Consider the following 22,267-nt stretch of genomic DNA (forward strand, 5'->3'; position numbering starts at 1 on the left):
TCATGTACCACGCGCTGTTTGTTTAGGGACCTTATAGCATGGCTACACTCTTCCTCTAGTATGTGATTGTCAGGAGATGCTGGTGCCAGTACGTAGGCGCTGGTTATTTTTTTTCTGCACACAATTATCTCCCGAAAGAAAGAAACACAGATGGATAGAAGCTTCATCTGTTACAGTCACGTATCGCACAGAGCAAAGCTCTTTGATCTGAGCAACCATGACAAGGGCCCGAGTAGTGACGCATTTCGCTCATTCGCACACTGTCATACAGCAGGAATGTACTTGGCGTTCAAATATCCGTTCCATGTGACGCGTATGTTATGGACGCATTGCTTGCAGGCTCACTTATGTCAGATGCGTACTCAACGGGCCAGAGCGCTTACTGACCGCGCTGAAAGGGAGATTACGGGTCATTAAAAAAAGCCATCAAAAACGCAGTTTACAAAAAAAAAAAATAAGGTTCATTGCTCACTGCAATCGTGCTCCATATAAAGTGCAGAGAAGAATGTCTGCGAATTTTGATCTAGTACAGAGAACAAACTTTCGTTTTGTTTATTATTAAAATGTAAATTAAAATCGGGAGTTTTACGTGCCAAAACTAAGATCTGATTATTAGGCACGCCGTAGTGGGGGTCTCTGAATTAACTTTGCCCACAAGTGGTTCTTTAACGTGCTGTTTATTATTAACGTGTGCAGGCGTTATTATTCTTTTCTTTCCTTAGTTTGGTTGGCAAAGCTTGCCTGTTCGTCGGTATGTACACTTAAGCACTGTCGTTGTTTTTCGCCTTGTACAGTTAACGCGATCTGAATATATATTTTGTGTTTCACATAACTAAATACAAACATTAACAGTAGAGGGAGATTTTCAGTTAAATGAATCACACGACAACCGACGTGTGCCACCTGAAGGCTCCAACCATGATTGAAACAAAGAGCATACCGCGACAATCGCGTATCATAACAACCGCTCGAGAAAAGACGGTATCAAATGAAAGCAATCGGTTTAAGCTTGCAACACTCATGAAACACTCTAGCAGTACATAGCAAGTTTTTACAATCAGAGACCCGCAGCTTAGTTTTGTCTTATAGTCTGCTTGTCCTCTGCTACGCGGCCCCATTTGGCAGCGTAAGAGCCGCTCCACAGCTGGCCGTTTGTTATCCGATTTCGTCAGCTGATAGCACTCCAAATCAGTGTTAGGATCCTGTAGGAGAGGAGGAGGAGGAAAGAAGCGCTAGCGAACGCCTATTGGGGAAAGAGAGGGCAGCGGAGGCAGAGGGCAAGGCGGCATGTTTCACATGCAGAGGGCGAACGAATTCGCTACATCGTTAAGGATGCAGAGCAAACGCGTTGGCGGATGCCGGAGTCGGCGCTCCTGTATATCTTAGTCCGTGATAGCACCAATCGATAACATTATTGTACGCGTGTGTTTTGGTTTGCACTATTGTTTGTGGATGCCTAAAGACGGGTCGCCTGGTGTCGATTAAATAATATTCATGTCAGCGCTCTGTGTGTGCGCCAGTACTCGCCTTGCCCCGTCTTTTTCACTGTTCCATTAAAGATGTTGCCATGCCAACTAATTCGGATTCATACATTAGTGCAAAACCTTGCTGTCGCCTTCAATGCATTGCCCTTCGGTTGACACTGCCCAATATTTAAAATAACTGAATAAATTCTTATAGTTCGTTGTGCTGAGTGGCCTCAGCCGCCGATAACAGTGGTGCTGTGCCGTGCAAGTTATTGGAGATGAGTGGAACACGCGTGAAATAACAAAAAATGAAAAATAGATCAAGCGTGTACATAGTAAGGCACTAGCTACAATAAAGGCGGTGCGTAAGCTCGCACAGCTTGTGCCTTAAAATAAAGAGCAGGTCAAACATCTCATCCGAAATAGCAAGCCCTGCATATACCACTGCTGCCCACCTTGAGCTTCCGTTCCTCCCATTATCATCCCCCATAGTGACCCTTTTTCTTCCCCTCTTCCTCTTTCCTTACGTAGCGTAGCAGGCCAGATGCTCCATTATCCGGCCGACCTCTCTATATTTTCCAGTCATTAAACTACTTCTTGAGCTTCCGTTAAACTCTCCCTCTCTCTCGAGAAAGTGGTGAATGCAATTGAAACTTCAGAGCGTTGCCAAAAAATCGGTAAACACATACGATAATTTACGACGGATGCGAACCAGTACACATATTCAGGACGAATTGCATGGCCTCACAAACGAAAGAAAGAACTCGGCAGCGTCCAAAATTACAAGCGCAGACGGTAGCCGTTTAGTCGAGCGTGGCGACCTCATGGCGTGTCATTTAACTTTCCAGATAAATGTAATTCTTCATAAGCAGTTCCTATCAACTATTTATTTTGCCAAGCCGCGCATACGGTGACAGGGAGTAGTAACTAAGTCTCTTCACAAAAGCATTATAACAGCATGCGCCTGAGCTGACAACAAAACAGTGAAAAACAAACCAAGTACACGTGGCAGTGTGCCCAGAAGTTTAGAAATCCTTCCTATGTAGGGACTGAAAACGGCAGAGCTTGGGCGCTAAACAGAACTACCGTAGGAGGGGTCGGTCACACTGCGTAACACTAGGAACGCCTTCGCAGACTGCGCTACAGTGTCCACAGAAACAGTTGAGTAGCTTGTGTATGTCTGTGAGTGTGTATATATATATATATATATATATATATATATATATATATATATATATATATATATATATATATCTGTGTGTGTGTGGCTGTGGCTGTGTGTTGACACGTGAACGCGTTTATCTTTTGCAGGTGAGCGCTTTTCACGTCTAAGAAATGTTATCGCTCAGCGCAGGTCGCGTCCACGCGTATCAGATTGGATTGGAAAAACTTTAATACAGATGTATCGGAAGTTTCTAGAATGTTATCGATGCTTCTATCCGTTGTCTGTTGTCGCCGAACCTTGTGTAATTTGATTGCATGTATGCGCGACGCGAATGGCGTAGAACTTTGTGGATGGCACGCGGGTCCCAGCGGTTACTCTGGAACATTCGACGACTGATCTATAAAAGCCGACGCGCTTGACCCGCTGATCAGATTTTGACGATCGCCGACTGTGTTCGCCGTTGTCGCCGTTGTTTAAGTGCAGCCTGTTTTTGTGGGCGCAGGTTCGCGCTATAAAAGTTAGTTTCGTCTTTCACAGTATTGCTACTGTGTTCTTCATACGTCACTACACGTGACAATATATATATACGGTACAGGGTAGCCAACTGGAGATATCTCTGGTTAACCCTCCCTGTCTTTCCTTTGCCTTTCTCTCTCTCTGTCTCTCTCTATACCCGACCATGTCTACATATCAGAAGTAAGGTTATAAATGCGTGGCACTGAAGTGATCAGCAGGAGCGGTAATAACTTCGTGACTAGCATCATTCAGTGTGCGAAAAAATAAAAAAGCCACGCAAGCTTCCCAGATAACCATGGTTAGTGATTTACTTTGCGGGTAGACAAGAACTGCACTTGCGACGAAGGTGTCCCCACGTGTCGACAAAGATACACGAGAAAGACATAAGGAAAGGCGGAGCACACGAGGAGCAGATAAAATCGATGTCCCCACCTAAAGGTTATATTTCTTGTCTTCGGCTAGGGATGGCCACAGAAAGCGAAGCAAACAACGTGGCCAACCCTGTTCGTAGCGGCACGATAGCTGTGATGTCGGCGGCCCTGTTACACTGGACGAACAGACTTGGGAAAACCGGTCGTCCAGAGGTGCGGAGTACTTGTGGATTAGCATATCCGCAGTGAAGGGCATGCTGACTTCGACACGTGCATTCACGAGGGCTCTTACTACAGAGCCTTGTTATAATTCTTGCACGATGCAGGATGGCATCCCCTTCAATGGTTGTCTTCTACGCCTTACAGGGGCCATCACAAGAACCAGCAAATATTATTCATTATTATTATTAGTCATGTACTCCCATACGAACACCACACAGAAAAAAGAAAGCGGGCCAGCAGTTGTCTCCTGAAAGGACATGTCACGCTCACCCGCTTGAAGAGGAGAGAAAAAGAGGGAAAGAGAAGGCAAATATAAAAAAAAATAACTCAATCGTGTAATTATGGCTCACGCCGTGAAGTGTGTACCCCTTCTCCTAGGAAAAAGCAAAGTAAAAGAACAAGGTAAGAAAGGCAGACGTAAAAAAATGTCACAGCAATTAAGGAATTGTTACAGAGAGCGCGACGGAAAATGTATGCCAAGAAAGTGACGCCGCCGCACGTGTGCCACGATGATCTCATTTGTTCTTGTTGCCTATTCTGTCACACGGTACAGCATTATTCCTGGTGCCTACGCGGTTGTGCAGTTGGACAAGGCGTTTAGCAAAACCTATGTTGACCAACGCCTATGTGGTCACCTGCTGGGAAACATATTTTGCAGTGCGAAAGGGCAATTAAGCTGTGATCAGTGATACTGCTAACGAAAAAAAAAATATGATGGATTCTTGCATGAGTGAAATAAAAGAAAAAGAAAACTCATAGTAGATGAAAGAATGAACCCTTTTGGAAGGTACTCGAGACAGGGTACCATGTAAAGCAATGTAGAATTGGGCTTGAATGCGTCATGAAGACATCTGGTAGGCGCGATTACTAACCAAGTGGACACCAGGAGACGAAGCGGAGAAAAACAAGTCAGGGTGGAAGAATGGTATAGCAACGCAAGGGAGCAAAGAATGTGCGATGCTGATATCTACGTGAAAAAATGAGGGGTAGCGTGTGTTTAGAGAGAGAGATGTGAAACGGCAGTGTCACTGCCTTTGCGATTCGTTCGCTTACTGTTAGAAAATATGTTGCTGGAGTAGATTTAGTGCTCCAAAGAGAAAAAACTCGAGAACAATTTGAAAGATGTCTTTTAGTAAAAGCGCGTGCAAAGGTCAGATTTATTTCCCTACGTGACACGCTGGCAAGGTGTCCCTACTTCGCCTTGGACTCTCATCACGTGATCGTCTCTGGCGGAGCAGGTTACTGTCATTTAGATTTGGTCGAAGGCAGTCTGGTGCCTTTGCTTTGGCAATGCCTGCAACGGAGATACCGGAATGTATGACAAACCCAATGCTTGACATTTAGCTGAACACATCTCGTTTCTTTAGAGCCAGTAGCTATCTTAGCGGGCGCTCCTGTTGCAAACCAATTCTGTTGGTTACAATCTGCTTTAAATCTTGTTTTGCCCACGCAGGGTAATAAAGGCGGGACAAACCACACAGCTCAATCTCGAAAGCGGAATGTCACGCCTAAATCGAGACATGGGGTCACTTTGTCTTTACCGTGAACACGGCTCAGCTACAAAGCTGCTGTTGCGTAAGCCCGTTGATTAGTGCTGCTCATGTACGAAACATGGAAATATTTTACTGGGCAGGAACATTTTTCAGTTTATGAACATTTTCGAATTAGTGTTAACGCTTCTTTGCAGAAACTTGGGACGCGAGGAATCGAGGTGTTCACTATGTTCGGTCTTCAGTACTGCATCACGAAATCCCTGTTGATAACCGTAGAATTTGTCACAGTTCAGTGGGAAGTTCATGTTTGCCCAACGGGTTCCACTCGCACTTGTTTATATTGTTCCCCAGACAAGCTTGTTCACAGTATCGTATGCGCTATTCCCTGGACGTTGCCCTAATGGACATTAGATCTCGGCGCACAGGAGTCTTTAGTAGTTTAAAGCTGCACATTGTTCAACACAATAGTTGAATATCTGCGCATGTCAGAAAAAGATGAGAGCCTGACCAGGTCTGTGGGCAGACCAATCTTTCTGTCCGGACAGTTCGGCCGGTACTCGGAACTTTCTCCGTAAAAAATTGTGTCAGTCTGGTTAAGATAGGGGCCTTTGGCGACCCTATACGTATTGAATGCGATTGCTTTAAAAGTGCAAATCTTGTTCTTTTGCAGCGCGGGAGTTCGATGAAGTCAAGGCGGAGCACATGCTGCGGGAGGTGAGCTACCAATGCACACATTTGGGTTCCTGTGCCGGGCGCATGAAGCGAGTCCTCCCTGGTGGTCGAACTCTCGCGATTATTCAACAAACGACTCGCTGAAACTCACTAAATGCCAGCATCGAAAGGAAAGCTCGCGGGATGCACTTTCGTCTACATACTTCGGACAAGGGCGCGCGTCGCACATCCACACCACGTTGCACGCTCACCACGACATACGGCTGTGCGTGCGTGCGTGACTGTGTCACGTCACGTTACGTCACGTGACGTCACGTGACGTAACGCGACGTGACACAGTCACGCACGCACGCAGTGACGTCACGTGACGTAGCACGTGCGCGCAAGAGCTCGTGCCCGCGGCGCCCCAGTTTCCTACGCTACACAAGATGCCGCAATCAAACGGATATTACTTAACCAGATACCACTACCTCTTGCTTCGTATACTTCTCCTTCCGCCTCTTCTCGCCATTCTCACCTCGACAAGCACCAAACATGGATTTCGTAATTAAAAAGGAAAAAAAAAGAGAGGAAAAGACAGCCGCGCGAAAGAATGGGCACTGGTGATTTCCTGTGTACTCGTCTCGTCCTTGGTTTTTGGCGCTTCAGTTTCTTTTTTTCTTACTTATGAGCCAACGCGCCCAAGAAAAGCTTTTGCTTAATCGCCTTCCTCGTAACATCACGGCGTCGATCGACGTCCCACAGCGCGCATTCGCATGAATTGATCTCTAAATTAGGCCATAGCTTGTGAAATGTGCAGTACATAAAAAAAAAGACATAAACGTGGCATGACGCCGAAGCCGGCAACAGTTGAGGAGCATAAATGTAAACACCGTATATGAGCTTACGCTTTGCACGAGATGACAATGAACACGCTATTACGCACCGCATTCAGTGTCATGGCATTTAAATTAGCCACATCACGAAAGCTTCGCTTTACGCAGATTCCAGCATGTGTTCAGATTTACATAATCTTATTGCAATTATCGGATACCCCTCCAGGCCGCCAGCGCACTTGTATCTATTTTAGAGTCACGCCAGCAACGCTAGTCGGATGGTACGTATACCGCTACAGATTACCTTCCACAGCCGCGGCGGATGCTCGATCCAGCACCACTGCATTCGAATTTTCTGCGAACTGCTAAGACTTTCTTACTTGCAATGCTCGAGCATTGCGGGAAGAATGCACCCAGTCACTCTGCGTTCCTTGAATGATTTCACTCTAGATTGATTTAAAGGCTTTCATCTGTTATTCCAGAACGCGCTTTGGGCGCCGCGCTGATGTGGTCATGAAGTGAAGACATGGGAACGTGTACTGAGTTTGAGGTGTGTTATAAGTGATCGGACACGCTTAGAAGTTGAAATGCATAATGCTTAGGACAACTCGTCGATGAACTTTCCGGATGATAATTTATAGCTTTTAGCCTTGAGTTTTCTTGTACCGACTACCGAAGTTGCACCTGCCAAGCAAGCCTATAGCGCGCTTTCGAAATGGTTTCCGAAAGGTTTCCGTGCTCAGTTAACGGTCGCCTCCCTTGCATCAGGTTGTATGAGGGCCGTTGCTGTCCTTGCTCGCTGACAGCGTGCTCAGAGTACTTAATTGTCGCAGACGCAGGCTTTATGCGCTTCAGGGTAGTAAGGCAAGGTCATGCTTGCTCCGCGAATGACATTGAAGCACCGGAGCTTTAGCATTACGCAACGTCGACGACTCAACAAGAAAAGCAGCTCTCCGTTGTAAAATAAAAGATAAACTAACTGTTTCGTATGTGTGCGTGTTGCAACAGTAGAATAATTTCATAAAACAGTCGCCTAGTGTGATTCAATCTAGCGTGATCAATCTAGTGTGAAACATTCAAATCTTCTATCAAGGGTTTAACCTGTGGTCATAAAGTTGTTGCGATGGTTTGAGTGACCTGTGTGGCGAAAGTGTCGTTGAGCCGGCGCGAGAAACATGAGCGGTGCAGAGATTGGATAATGAAAAAGGATAAACGAAGCGCTGACTGCCAATCCCAATATAATGTACAAAAGGCACTATATAGGTCCTATAGGGGAAAGGGAACAAATGCCCAAAGCAAGAACAAGACAGAACTTGTCGGCATCAGATCGCTGACTCGATTTCCTTGTCGTAAGGAGATGGAGACCGTGCACTCGCGCAAGTGTCATTACTGATAAGATTCTCGTCGACGCAGAATGCTTCAAAAATTTCACGCGCACTGTGGTCACGATAGCGAGTGCCTTCTCTGTTAAATTTCAGAAGCGAGCTTATCCCGCGCGACAAGACCAAACCTTACTACGGCTTTTTGTTCTGTTCTTCTCTGTTTCGCTTCTATTCTGAAAAAGAAAGGCTTCTGGACACCAGAGAAGTTTTCCTCATGAAAATGCCGAGCAGTTAACGCTACCGAAAGGACATTGAACTGAGCCCGAAGACGCGTCGCGCATTTTACCGACATTCCTGCGTGAGACCGAACTGAATGACTCATGGTCAGAAATAAATGACGCGGAAAGAGATGCTCAGGTGGAGCGATTGCCCTCTGGACCTGCCGGCAATGATTGTCGGCCTAGCCCCGCCTGTAGCTACGTCACCACCACTCGAGAATCAAAGATCGCGCGTGTATTGTGGTGAGAACAGTGCGCAAGAGTTGTGCGCATGCTGGATCCTGCAATAATACTAGGGTTTACAGCTTTTGAATGTGCCGAATTGTGTGGGAGCAGGCTAATTTCTTTGAACGAGGATAATTTATCGCCAACACATGTGGTGTACTGAAACAAAAGAGAACTAGTTCAAGGTTCAACTACGGTGTCTCGTTGTTTTCCGTTGTCAATTCTATGTTCTTCATTTAAGACTGCAACACGTAAAAATAATCTGGGCTGCGTAATGCTGAGCGCCAAACAGGTCACATGTATAACAAAATACTAAAAAAGTGAACACACCTGAGCCATATCTATCTATCTATCTATCTATCTATCTATCTATCTATCTATCTATCTATCTATCTATCTATCTATCTATCTATCTATCTATCTATCTATCTATCTATCTATCTATCTATCTATCTATCTATCTATCTATCTATCTATCTATCTATCTATCTATCTATCTATCTATCTATCTATCTATCTATCTAGCCATCTATCTATCTAGCCATCTATCTATCTAGCCATCTATCTATCTAGCCATCTATCTATCTAGCCATCTATCTATCTAGCCATCTATCTATCTAGCCATCTATCTATCTAGCCATCTATCTATCTAGCCATCTATCTATCTAGCCATCTATCTATCTAGCCATCTATCTATCTAGCCATCTATCTATCTAGCCATCTATCTATCTAGCCATCTATCTATCTAGCCATCTATCTATCTAGCCATCTATCTAGCCATCTATCTAGCCATCTATCTAGCCATCTATCTAGCTATCTATCTATCTATCTAGCCATCTATCTATCTATCTATCTAGCCATCTATCTAGCCATCTATCTAGCCATCTATCTATCTATCTATCTAGCCATCTATCTATCTATCTATCTAGCCATCTATCTAAAAACAGGTTACTGAGGATTGGAGGTTAACAAAAGGCATTGCGCACTCCGTCTTTCTTCATAAAGAATTTAGTCACTGAAGCTGACAAATGTCGAATATGAATATGAGAGTTAGAAGTTCTAAAAAAATTTACTATCGTCTATGCCGCCGATGCTATACAGATACCATCGTATTAGCATATGGTATCAGGATTACCTTTACCATAGAAAAAATGCCGTAATCGTAGGCTTGAGGGGCGTGCTGTCGTGCACGACATTTACATTGATTCTTCGTTTGAACATCTCGTCTGTCAACTACATCACCATCTGAATACCTAACCGCTGTACTACTTGAAGGGAGTATCTTTGTATTTAGTAAGGTATGTATACATATTTTTTCACAATGCCAGTAATTTTCTCGCCGCTTCTTTTTCTTCTTTCCTGTACTGAACCAAATGCAGTATGCATAAATAAATGAATCGTAAAAAACGAAGGAAAAGGACAGCGAGTTCTCGCATCCTTCGGGAGTATTGGAGGTCTCTTCGCTGGCTCATCGTCTCGCTCGGATGCAGAATCAGTGGTGCTGCAATGCCGCCTGCATGGGAGCCGTCATTAAGAGAACAACAGCCAGACACGACCACGCTCTCTATCTTTTCTTCTCCGAGTTGTTTAATTATATAAACAAACAATTACTATTACTACTGCAGCCGGCCTCCGTCACGTCGTAGAAGACGTCGCAGGTGAAACACGCTTGCATTCAGCACTTGTACGCTCGTCAGTGGGAAAAAAATTCGAACGTCCTCCGCACGTTTGCGGTGCCGGGTCTTTCCTGTCACGGTGGTAGACGCGATGCATTCCGAGTTCGTCCTCAAGGTCAGGTGCGCCGTGCATGCCTCTGGATCTGCCCGCATACACCTGCATACGGAGTCGATCAACGCATTCTGCGCCCCCTTCGTGTTGCTCATAGACGAACTTGCGAACGCCGATGTTTGCACAATACAGCCACTGAGAATATTATGAGAAATCGCCGAGCTCATCTTGTCTGATTCATACTTTGCGTGCATTTGTGCGGCAATCGAAAAAGGCATGAGTTATTATCAGGCGAGCGCATCCGCCGGATAAGTTTATCCGACTCACACATACATATTGCCGTTTTGTAGAAGTTGTCGCTTGATATTGAGCAGCTATTAAATGTGATAAAGGAAATTAAGAAAATAAAAATAAAGTAAAGACGTGTATCGCCCGAGAGTCGCATGCGCGTGAAAAACACGTTTTTAACCTCATCGATTCGTCTTGTTTCTTATATCGGCGGAACAGCGTACGCGCTTTGCAAACACGTCGCGAAAATGAATGTCGATTAAGGCCGAAACACCAGTTATAAATTTAAAAATCAGAGTACACTGATTTAGGCATCTATAAAAGCACGACGGGACAATGCAACTTTATATTTTTTAAACAGTGGAGCTTCGAATGCAAGCATTGCACGTAGACAAAGATCAATTCAAGACGTCAGTTTCACAGGTCTCGACTCGAGAATATGGCGTCTCAAAACAAGCGGCATTGTAAGATCGCCCAACGGCGGATGTCTAAAGGAAGCGAAACAGTGGAGCGCGCCTATGCACTATAGTCGGCGTGTTGCAGGCAAGAAAGATTACGCGTCCAGCAATGTCTTTCTCGTTTCCTATTTCATATTTGTTTCTAAAGTGACCTACCTGCGCGCATTGCTTCGTTTTGAGGGATCCCAATAACGCCAAAAAAGGAAGCCAAGAGCAGCAGCTATGAACTACTGTGGTTGGTCCTATCATGGCTCTCAAGGGTTACCAGATATACTAAAGAAGAAGCTTTAATCTGGTGTGAATAGCGTATATCTAGTGCATATCTAATGGGAAGTACATAGACGACCTTATTCTATGGTATACCCTAGGCTAACCTTGCTGCTACCGTATTCCTGGAATCCTTATATATCGAATCTATTCTCATCCATCTCTCGGCTCACGATGTACCGTTACGTCTAGCAGCAATGGCTCAGTGGCTATGGTGGTCACCTGCTGAACACGAAGTCGTGGGTTCGGTCCCCGGTTGCTTTCGGATTGAGGCGGACTACATGAGCAGCCTAGCAGTAAAATTTTAGTGCATGTGAGTGAAGAGCAAATTCGGTGACGCATCTGTACACGACGTACTTCGTGCGCAATGGAAATTAAACAACCTGTAAAATGGAATGCAAAACCGTCCGTGTGTCGTGCGCGTTAAAGAACCCCCAGGTGGTTGAAATTATTCCGGAGTCCTCTGCTACGGCGCGCCCCATAATCAAGCCGTGGTTTTGGCAAGTAAACCCCAAAATCCAATCTCATCTTATATGCCTCATAATTAAGGTAGACAGAAGCGCATCAAGTTCAGTGAACTATGAATGACACGAGCTAAACATTGGGCTGTTTTGCCTGAAGTGAGGGAGAGAGAGAGAGAGAGAGAGAGAGAGAGAGCGATTGTGGAGAGCGCTTTTTAGGGAGCATGGCTCAGCGGCTAACACTGAGGACAAATAAAGGTGATAGCAAGGTTAAGCGATTCGCTGAACCTGCTCGGACGGCGTTCTAGCAATACGCTGGGGGAAACACGTTGGCGCGACGCCGCAGATCAGGCAACTTCTGCTTCACCGCACGAACAGCGCCCTGGCAGCAGCTACCTTGAGACTTAATTACAACGCTGGCGTGATGAATGCCGTCAGCGGTGTTGCAGGCGATCGCACTGCAATGGTGCACGAGATGGGAACGAAGGAAAGCCGTCGGCGTTTGTAGCTTAAGCTTTACTGTCTGTTCCACTCAGACCCCCGTATGCGCACGGCTGCACAGCGTAGAACGCTTGAGTTTGTGAGTACGACGCTCGTACGTGCGATCAGCGGAAGGAGGAACGCAGCCTTGGCTCCGCTGTAGAGCCGATTGAGCAGTTGTGGCGGTTTGTTCACCTGGCTTTGTAGTTTTTTTGAACGCTGCCTTGGCTCCGCTGTAGAGCCGATTGAGCAGTATGTGGCGGTGCGTTCACTTGGCTTTGTCATTTCTTTAACGCTGCCTTGGCTCCGCTGTAGAGCCGATTGAGCAGTATGTGGCGGTGCGTTCACTTGGCTTTGTCATTTTTTTTGAACGCTGCCTTGGCTCCACTGTAGAGCCGATTGAGCAATATGTGGCGGTGCGTTCACTTGGCCTCGTCGTTTTTTTTTTTTTTTTTTGAGCGCTGCCTTGGCTTCACTGTAGAGCCGACTGAGCAGTATCTGCTGGCGGTGCGTTCACTTGGCTTTGTCGTGTTTTTTTGTTTTTGCGGCAAAATGCAATGTACGTTCTCTTACGTATCTGGATAGCTACAAGTCATACACATGCAAGCCGCGCATCGATCGTGAGAGCCCGACGGCGAAAACGCGCCTCAAGCGTCCGTATATAACTGCTATCGCAATGAAAGGATACGAGAGGTCCTCTCGTGTGGTCCGTCATGCAGGAGCAATAAGTGAGTACGCAGCGTACGGAGTCACATAGGTAGCTTGAACGGCGTGTGAGGTGCCGTCGTCAAGCGAGAAGTATACAGGTGCGCAGATGAGGATGGTACACACTTGAGATAATAAACGCACTTGGACACAGAATAGCGTCTATTGTTACTGCGTCTCATTGTGATCCCAGTGCAAACGATATAGCCAGTGCTTATAAGGGTCATATTTGGCCATCGGGGTTGTTATCGAGGATGCTCACAGCTTCGACCGAAACGAGCGCGCGAAACGTGCTGGGCGATGGCTGCGGCCTTTCCTCTCTGCGGGCTCCCAATGCCGTCCCTGAAGTGTCGACTGCGTTAACCGCGCTACTGCCCGAAGGTATAGGGTTGCGTAAGAACAGCCTCCTGCGAGTGCGTGATCGGGAGGGGCTGCAGGCAGGCTCTCGCGTCGAGCGCCCTTGACACCATCTGCGTGCCTGCCGTCTCGATCGGTTTCATTAGTGTCCTCCGGCAAGGTGAAGCAACGAACCAGCCTCCCCCGGTTTGCCCATGGCGTCGCGCGTTGTTGCTTGCTAAGCCCCGGCGGAAACCAGGTTGTTTAGTTTGCAAACAGAAACCGGTTACGCGAAAACTACGCTTAAAGAGAAGATTAAGAAATCAGAAGGAGAGCAAGAGTTGGACGATCGATAGGATACTCGCATAATTACCGCACAGAAAGCGGTGGTAAACGGGAGGAAGAGATTGAGAGAAACGTTGTGGTACGTGGATGTCAGATTGCTTATCATGACAATGAATGAATGAATGAATGAATTAATAAATAGATGAATGACTAAATAGATAAATTGATATATAAATGACTAAATAAATGTGGTTGTTTTTGTACACCTGTTCGTAAGACGTGATACAGTTCCGGTAACAACTTACGAATATATATGTGTGCGTGCGTGTGTGCGAGCGCGCCCAAGCGATTTACATGCTGCCAAAGCCCGGCTACCTAATTTCGATCTACACAGAGCATGGCCTGGAGGAAGAAAGTGGGCGCCGACACCATCGTCACCGACTACCAGCCTTCAGAGGTGAGTATAGCACGCGTGCGTGGTCGCACGGCCAAGAACACCCCCCCCCCCCCCCTTCACACACGTTACCGCGAAAAAAAATGTATGATTTTACTTGGCTGCAGTTGTACTTCTGTGGTAACGAACTAAGCAAAGATAGCTCATCCGAAAAACGAAGTGAATAATTCTCCAGTTCGTGTTGAGTGCTGACGCGTTCCTTTCAACTTGTGCGCACCGAAGATAGGAAAACGGGTTTTGATTGGCGCAGCTCTTCCTCAAGCACTTCCCGGGTGGCTTCTTGGAATGCTCGCCGGAAGGACATCCCTGCTACCTGCTGCCAATCGGAAGCGTAGACATCAAAGGTTACATTGTTTCTATAACCTACTGCCTACGTTGCACGCCCGCAATATAGTTCACATTGTGCTGCGCCCGTCTTTTTCTAGAGCTCAAACTATAACGCAAGGAGGTCGAACTAGAGATATAGTCGACGTCTGGCGCTTGTCCCTTACTGCTTATGTAAAGCTGTAGACGTCCAGAGCACAGTCAAGAGTGGCCTCGCGGCGTCTTAACGTATGTAATAAGCATCAAGCTAATCGCGTTTTGATAGTTTCACCAAAGCTCAAGAGGCAAAGCTGCCTCCCTCCTTCTGCTACTACTCCCTCAGAATAAACCTGCATTTCACATGAGACGGCTTTTTCGCTAAAGCGGACCATCCGTCATTCAATATATTGTCATTTACGACGTTATGCAGCCAAATAATGCAGCTTACTCTTAAAGAAAAAGGCCGAAACCGCAATTTCAAGTTCCCCACCCAGACGACACGCTTTGTTTGAATGCATTTGCCTGGTTAAGCGGGAAGTGAAGAGTTCTATGCTGTATCAGTATGGTTGCAGCACAGATACCCGCTGTGCCTTGCGCGCGATACATCCCACCTAAATGTGCCGTTGTAGGCTATTCAGATGACAAAGAACAGTCCTACTGTCAGCACTGAATATTCATTAGGGACATTCATGCCTTGAGCAACGCATGCCTAACCTTACTTGTGCGTCTCGTGCAACCTTCCTCAGTGACACTGGTTAAGACACTTTAGTTAGGTTGTATGTTACGTGTTATGGCGTGTTCTATGCATGCTGTGTTTTTGTGACGGGCAATGTCCCCATGAATTCGTTTTCGACCATAGTCACCTTGAGCAGCACGCTAAACAATGCATGCATGTATTCATTAAATAGCTCTCTCTCTCTCTCTCTCTCTCTCTCTCTCTTTCTGTTTCAGAAGTACACTTACGATGAGATGTGAGGGCAGTGGGGTGCTATTACGTCACTCGTTTTATTATCGTTCTCTCGTCTAAAGTCTCTGCTTTTTCTTGTAGCTGGGGCAAGTTACGGTCCATTAGTTTCTTGAAAGGAGGCGGACTGCACTGGTCATTTCTACAAGTTACGAACACCTCTAGTTGGAGGAAAGCAGCATGTTTTACACTGTGCGAATCAGTCGACGAGTCATAGCAGTATGCATCTGTATTGCTGTGTTTTCACTTCTGGCGTTAATTGCGTCCAAGAAAGGTATAGAAGTTGTGTAACGCTCGTGGGGAAATTTCGGAGCCACTTTTAGTCAAGCTCGACCATACATTAATGTTTTGCAACCGTTATAAATTACGTGCGCTCTGTGGCGGTTGTAATACGAGACATGCGTGTCAGTTCTAGTAAGAGTTCGCAGAAATATAACGTATTTTGGGTTGGAGGATAGCACCTAGTAACGTATGCCACTGCTGGTGTGCAGCAGGCAGTTATGTGACTGCAACTTTTTTGATCATGACAAATTTTGTGACTGAAGTAAACGTCAGAAAATGCTGTTACCATTGTTCCTGCGATGGAGGTCTCTATCCTTCCTCTATCTTTCTTCAGTTTATATTTCTTATATTTAATAATTAACTAATCACTAATACTTCTACCACTGCGGCTTGCAGGCTTTCTGGAGTTGGTCCCGGCGGACGACATCAAACGACACACCCTGTATTTGCTCGAGAATTTGATGGATCGCCTCAAGCGCAGCACGACGCAGGTGAATTCCGCATTCGTCTTCAGAATGGATGATTCGCTTCGTCAAAAAGGATAAAAACTGCACGAGACAAGCACGTTGAACTGCTCGTTGTATTAGGACAAGCAAACATTCACGAAGAAACGCACGACGTTCGTGAGTTTGCTTTCTGCTGTGTGCCGTCTGCGTGCCCATTTGTATCAGCAACTGGAACTAATTATTCCAGCTTGCTGACTTCACAGAATCAAGCAAATGGTATAGACAACAACCTGACGCTATTGCTCATATCCGCGCCACTCCTCTTTTTACTTTAGTGTACTTTCTTCCCTGCATGAAAGGAGGCAAGCTTGAGAAATTATAGCTCACTGAGTTACATTAGTAGCTGTTTCTGGCATATGGTTACAGGTTGCGTTCTGCGTCTTCAACATTTAGTGTTTTCGGAGTCCTGAGCCTTTGTAAAATAACCCAAGTGCGTCTTTCTATAGAAGTTCTGTAGCTCGTACAGACATTCGTCTTCACTAGACGTTACGCTCAAATTTGTCCCGCCAACAGCCCCAGCTACGATGCGTGACTTAATCAGAAACAGTAGAAAACGGATAGTGTTCTTGCACATCGGTGTGGCCGAGAGAGACAGGGACTGACAATAGCAGTCACTGGTGGCAGCTTCGTTGTAATGTTTTTAGCATCGGCTGTGGTCAACGGCTGTGATCTTGTATGTGTTGCAGAACTCGTGCTTAGGATGAGAGTGGTGCAGATATAAGACTACGAGAAAAGCACGTGTTTCTGGTGTGCATAATTTTCACCCTCATCATCATCACCAGTATGAATTCTCTTCTTCTCCATTTCCCATTTAGCCCCTCCTCCTCAAACTTTCCATGCTGAGCAGTAAGCGACAGCTTGGCGCCCCATGGTAAACTTCCTGGTTTTAATGCGTTAGCCTTAGGAGTGTCAAAGTGGGAAAAAGTGTATGTGTGCGAAGTGGGTGAAAGCCGGTCACGTTGTAGACGTAGAGGGGGGATGGAAGGGCCTAGAAGAGCGTGTGTGTGTGTGTATATATATATATGTATATATGTATATATATATATATATATATATATATATATATATATATATATATATATATATATATATAAACTGACCGTGGTCTGCTTCAGACCACCGTCAGCTGCACTTCGCTACTTGAAGAGGAAGGAGGTGTGTCGAATGAGCTCTTGAACATCATTTTGTAGTGTGGTCAACGCTGTTTAAACCATGGATTCGAAACCTCAAAGACGTGCGACGTAATGCTAAGGCATTCGTCTCGCGTTTACTGCTAAATCGCTACTGAAATATTTTTCATGCTATCGTCGCTTTCGCATGAATACGGGCTACACCTAGCTCGTTCACCGCTATGGCTCACTGGCCTTGACACTATGGTGCTGAGCGTGACATGTAGTCCATCCCGACTGCGGTGGCCTCATTTTGACAGGGGTGGAACACAAGCTCGCTCGCGTTCGTAGTCACAAATTCATCTGAATGCCACCACTACGGCGTTCCTTATGTCAAGCGTGGGAAGACAAACGTGCTGGAAGTTAGTATCGTATCCCCTGAAAGCAGAAAAATTCTGTGACCAGGCGATTCGAGGAAAAGCGAAATTTCTTCACATCGGTCCTCGAATCAAAAGGTGAAATAAATACTTCCCCACTCGATACCCACGTAGTGTAGGTCACTGAAATCTTCAGACTGCTTGGCGAAGTCGCGAGAAACTAACTTTTTTTTGCAAAGGCCGGCCAACAATCTATACTCAGCTGAGCGTCGGCATGAGCAGTGCTGATCGTTATAATGTACGCCACCTGCCTTTCTTCAGACATCTTCAGTGGCTTCGTTTCCTTTTTCTTTAGTTCTTATCTCCAAAATCATTGCACCGTACCGGGATCACTACTGACGTTTCTTTCCAACTGTTGTGCGTGGCCTTTCAGAAAAAGAAAGTGATGGAAACTGTCTTCTTCATCGCCGACTTTGAGAACTTCACGCTGCGGCAGATCTACTCGTGGCAAGGTACGGTCATCAACAGTTTACACTGCCACATTCTTTGATTTGAACAAACAAATGATAGTATGGAAAGCGCAAACTGCGATGAAAGAAACGGGACTACACTGTACCCATTGTGTGCGTACGCTAGGGAAAGGTTCAAATGTATTCCTGGTTTTCATGTCTCAGACCCTCGCATGCCTACGCAGGTGTGTGCCCGAAGAAAAACAGCGTAACGATGTGTCTTCGTTTACGCGAGTGCACGTCTCTTACTGAAACACCGAAACTTTGCGCGGCTGCACCCAACAGGTGCTGTGTCGTCGTCAACAGAGGGCCGATATGTTATCTATATTCTGATATCTTATTGCCTGAATATCGTGGCAGGAAGAAAAACACTTCGATTTATAATTTACAACAACTTAGGAGAATGTCAATAACTGTACTGAAGGTTAGATACCTCAATGTTAGATCTACTACATTTGGTGCCCAACGGTGAACTTTCGGCACCTTGCTACGAAAACATCAAACATCATTAATAGAAGAGCACGCCTCTCTAGCCGTATGTCCTCTCGCAGCACGCCATTTGGCTTGGAACGCGAACGGTACTGCATTTTATGGCAGCTCGTAGAACGTTGTTGCATTGATAACGACAGCAGTTCGTGCACATAAACGACCTGAGGCGCGCGAGTCTCCAGTGCTCTCGACCTCATTGAAATCTTCGTGTGCAGAACTAAGTGAACGATGGCGACAAAACGTGTTTCCGTTGGACAACTGCGCATCAAAACAGCCGGCTTTCTTTCGCTCAAGCATCCCGTTCCCATTTTAGAAGCTCAGAACCACAATGTCATGAAACTTGCTGACTTAATACACAGTTGAAACGATCCTGCCTTCCTTGTATTGCAGTCGTCACCTTGCTGACGGACATGCTAAAGGCCTACGAGGACAACTACCCGGAGATTCTCGAAAAAGCTTACGTCATCAACGGTGGGTCCCACACACTTCCGCGCGCTGCGCTCTTGCCGCACACGGTGTATACAGCTAAAGTGCAACAGCGTAGCGGAAATTGTTTGATGGTGTACAAGGTATGCAATAAAAAAAAAGGATAGTGGCTACGCGGCAGAGTTAAACGTACACTAAAGGAAAATATTCATTCGAGCTGGATCGATATATTATTCGTCTAAATATCTATCATTGTTTTCTGTGCCAATATATAACCTTTATAGGTGGCAAAATTGCCGCCGAAGGGCTCGCTGCTACTTTCGATTTGAATCGCTCGCATCGAAATGGTTCAGTTAACGTAATCTAAAAGTGACCATCGTCTATGGCGCTTTCTGTGAATAAGCCAGTGTTGACGTCACATGAGAGGTACCATAGACCGCTACAGGTGGCGCTGTGTGCGCCCCTGTGTGTCTTTTTTTTTGTCCCGTCTTTTAAACGCGCTACCATATACCCCTTCAAGAGCCACTGCGATCTTCAATTTTCGTTATTTCCAGCTTACGAAAGCTCTGTTCTCGCTTCTAATGACGAAATTCGTTATTACAGAAGCCTAATATTTCAATCTAGCCCGACTTACTTATTCTTTAGTCGACTGAACATGACTCTCAAAAATGCACATTTTGAAGTGCTTCACTAGGACATCTAGTCCAGGTATTTTAAACGCTGTAACGAACGCCAGCGCATCAGGACTTGAGAAACTGAGTGTTTACTTGTGTCTTGTCTTTTAGTGACTTACAAAAAGAGGTTGTGCGTGCTTTAGCAGCCGATACAACAAGAATGTTGCGCGGCCAGTAACAGACATATGAGGCCATGGAAAATTTTTTTTTCTAGTGAGCCCATGGGCTGAAGAGTTTTGACGCTGTGTTGACTGATTACTTGCGACAAGTTGTTGCTAAGATTCCCCATGTACGGAATGGGACTGTCTGTTGCACAGCTGTCGCGTTCGCTCTGGTCACGGACGCAGCTGTCTGATATATTAGAATGTAAAACGTATCCTTGCTCCAGCGTCTTCTTTTTTTTGAACCTGAGAAAGAAAGCGCTGACGATATAACGGCAAAGTTTAATTTGGAAAATTTGTGCTACCGAACACATTCAATAGCTTAGAAAAAAAAAAGTAGCCGAGGAAATATACCTGTATTGCACAATTTCGTAATCGCCAATTGGTTTAGAATGAGAGAAAGAAAACTGACCCAATTTATGCTCAATTATATATCGGCAATGCGCGAAAAGCACTGCCTGAAAAAAAAATGGTTTGGTCATAAGCCATCAACAATAACTGTCAACGTTTGCGAATAGCCGAACGCATTAAGGAAGCTATTGACGCAATTAAAAAAAAAAAAAAAGAAAGAGAAGGTACGCTCGACGACACACATCTGCTGCACTTAGGATACTGAGGTACCGTTTGTTGTTTCGTTGCGTAATACCGTCGAGAACATAGCCGTGAACCAGCACACTTCTAGCGGCAATATAAGTGGCTCTCGCGTGCATCTCAAAGGCAGAAATAAAGTTTGCTCCAATCCAATCCAATCAAAGAGTTTGACTTTTTGGCATTCGACAACGAACACACACAAACCCGCCGTGGTTGCTTAGTGGCAATGGTGTTGGGCTGCTAAGCACGAGGTCGCGGGATCGAATTCCTACCACGGCGGCCGCATTTCGATGGGGGCGAAATGCGAAAACACCCGTGTACTTAAATTTAGGTGCACGCTAAAGAACCCCGGGTGGTCGAAATTTCCGGAGTCCGCCACTACGGCGTGCCTCACAATCAGAAAGGGGTCTTGGAAGGTAAAACCCCATAATTTAATGAATTTTAACAACGCACACGCTACTCCAAGGTACCGCGCGCGCGCTCTTTGTGTCCACCACCGTCGTTCCAACCTTCTACCAACCACAGACCGCCAGCCATCGACCAATATAAAAACGGGTGAAAGAGCCAACTAAAGGTATTCGTTGTTCTTTTCGGTCACGACTAAGCATTTATACCGCAGCAGTTAGGCTTTGCTGTAGTCAACCCGCCTAAAGCTTGTCGTCATATTGTAAGGACATTTCCTCGCTCGCATAGCTGGAAAGAATTCACGCTGCCATGGTCGACTTAAAAAAAAAAAGAGTTCATGACATTACTTACGCTTGTTGCATGTCGAGAACCTTCACAGGGTTGCCTGGCTATACGAGGGAGCCTCGGCACAAGCGCATTCCGGATTGACCATTTCTTCCTTCACCTTCGCAGCGCCACGCTTCTTCCCACTTCTCTGGAAGTTCATCCGACCCTTCCTGACACAGCGCACGGTCGAAAAGGTGGCCATCTATGGAACAGGTGAGCGGACGGGGATGACAAAAAAATAATAAGGAAACTACAATAATTGTTTCGGTAAACCATTAGAGCGTACAAATCTATGAACTGTCAGCGAAACGCCCAAATGCGTTTTTATTGAGAAATATGAGGACCGCGATATATATATATATATATATATATATATATATATATATATATATATATATATATATATATATATATATATATATATATATTTGAACTCTGCTTCATGTATGTAAGGGCGATGCTTCCACCAAAGCAAAACTCAGTGGCTGTAAACAAAATAAGACCGAGTGCTGGGCCCGAAAGTTTGAACAACAACGTGGGTCAGTAACAGTTATGGAGTCAATAATAGTTACGGGCGTTGCTTTCTTATCCGCTTTCGGAGTTTTTGGGAGTGGTGTGTACAAGCGCTACTCATCCTTGGGCTGTTCCCAAAAGGTTCCAGAAAAAAAACAGTAAAGAACAGTTTGGAGAGCTTACCATTGTACCAGCGCCAATATGCAGTGCATCGATAGCTTTAAAACGCTGAAGCCGCTCCGTAACTTGCAAGGCCCTTCGCGGAGTTATGGTGCCGCGCTCCACCTGCCACAACCATGGCACTCCACTAGGCTGATGAGAGTGCACACACCTCTTCTGAATGTCTAGGGTTTCGGAGCGACGAAAGTTATACATGGGGACACCCTATACCCGCAGTGACACCGAAAGTTTTGACAAAAATCCTTACGTGTATGCATGCAAAAACACGTGACGAACATAGGCAAAAGTGCGAAACATGACCATCTACCTCGAATAACCGTGTCTGTGCGATAGTCCACGCGTTCTCTCCTGGATGACATTTCGCTATTGAACTGTTTAGTAGCACGCCAAAAGGCAGCACCTTTTGTCTCATCCAGAGTAAATCAGAGGTGAACGTCACCCGCC

At 45.7% G+C, this 22,267-nt stretch overlaps 1 protein-coding gene across 1 annotated transcript in view; it reads left to right on the top strand.

Annotated features, from left to right (window-relative positions):
* LOC142585478 (SEC14-like protein 2) overlaps positions 1–22,267 on the top strand; it is a 50,579-nt gene that overhangs the window by 22,522 nt on the left and 5,790 nt on the right. Inside the window, exons 3-9 of the mRNA XM_075696265.1 lie at positions 5,904–5,947; positions 13,948–14,010; positions 14,258–14,351; positions 15,953–16,047; positions 17,982–18,060; positions 18,937–19,017; positions 21,257–21,343. Coding sequence (XP_075552380.1) covers positions 5,904–5,947; positions 13,948–14,010; positions 14,258–14,351; positions 15,953–16,047; positions 17,982–18,060; positions 18,937–19,017; positions 21,257–21,343 — 543 coding nt within the window. The remainder of the gene's footprint in view (positions 1–5,903; positions 5,948–13,947; positions 14,011–14,257; positions 14,352–15,952; positions 16,048–17,981; positions 18,061–18,936; positions 19,018–21,256; positions 21,344–22,267) is intronic.

Source organism: Dermacentor variabilis, chromosome 6 (genome assembly GCF_050947875.1).
Source record: "Dermacentor variabilis isolate Ectoservices chromosome 6, ASM5094787v1, whole genome shotgun sequence".
Classification (NCBI taxonomy): Eukaryota; Metazoa; Arthropoda; class Arachnida; order Ixodida; family Ixodidae; genus Dermacentor; species Dermacentor variabilis.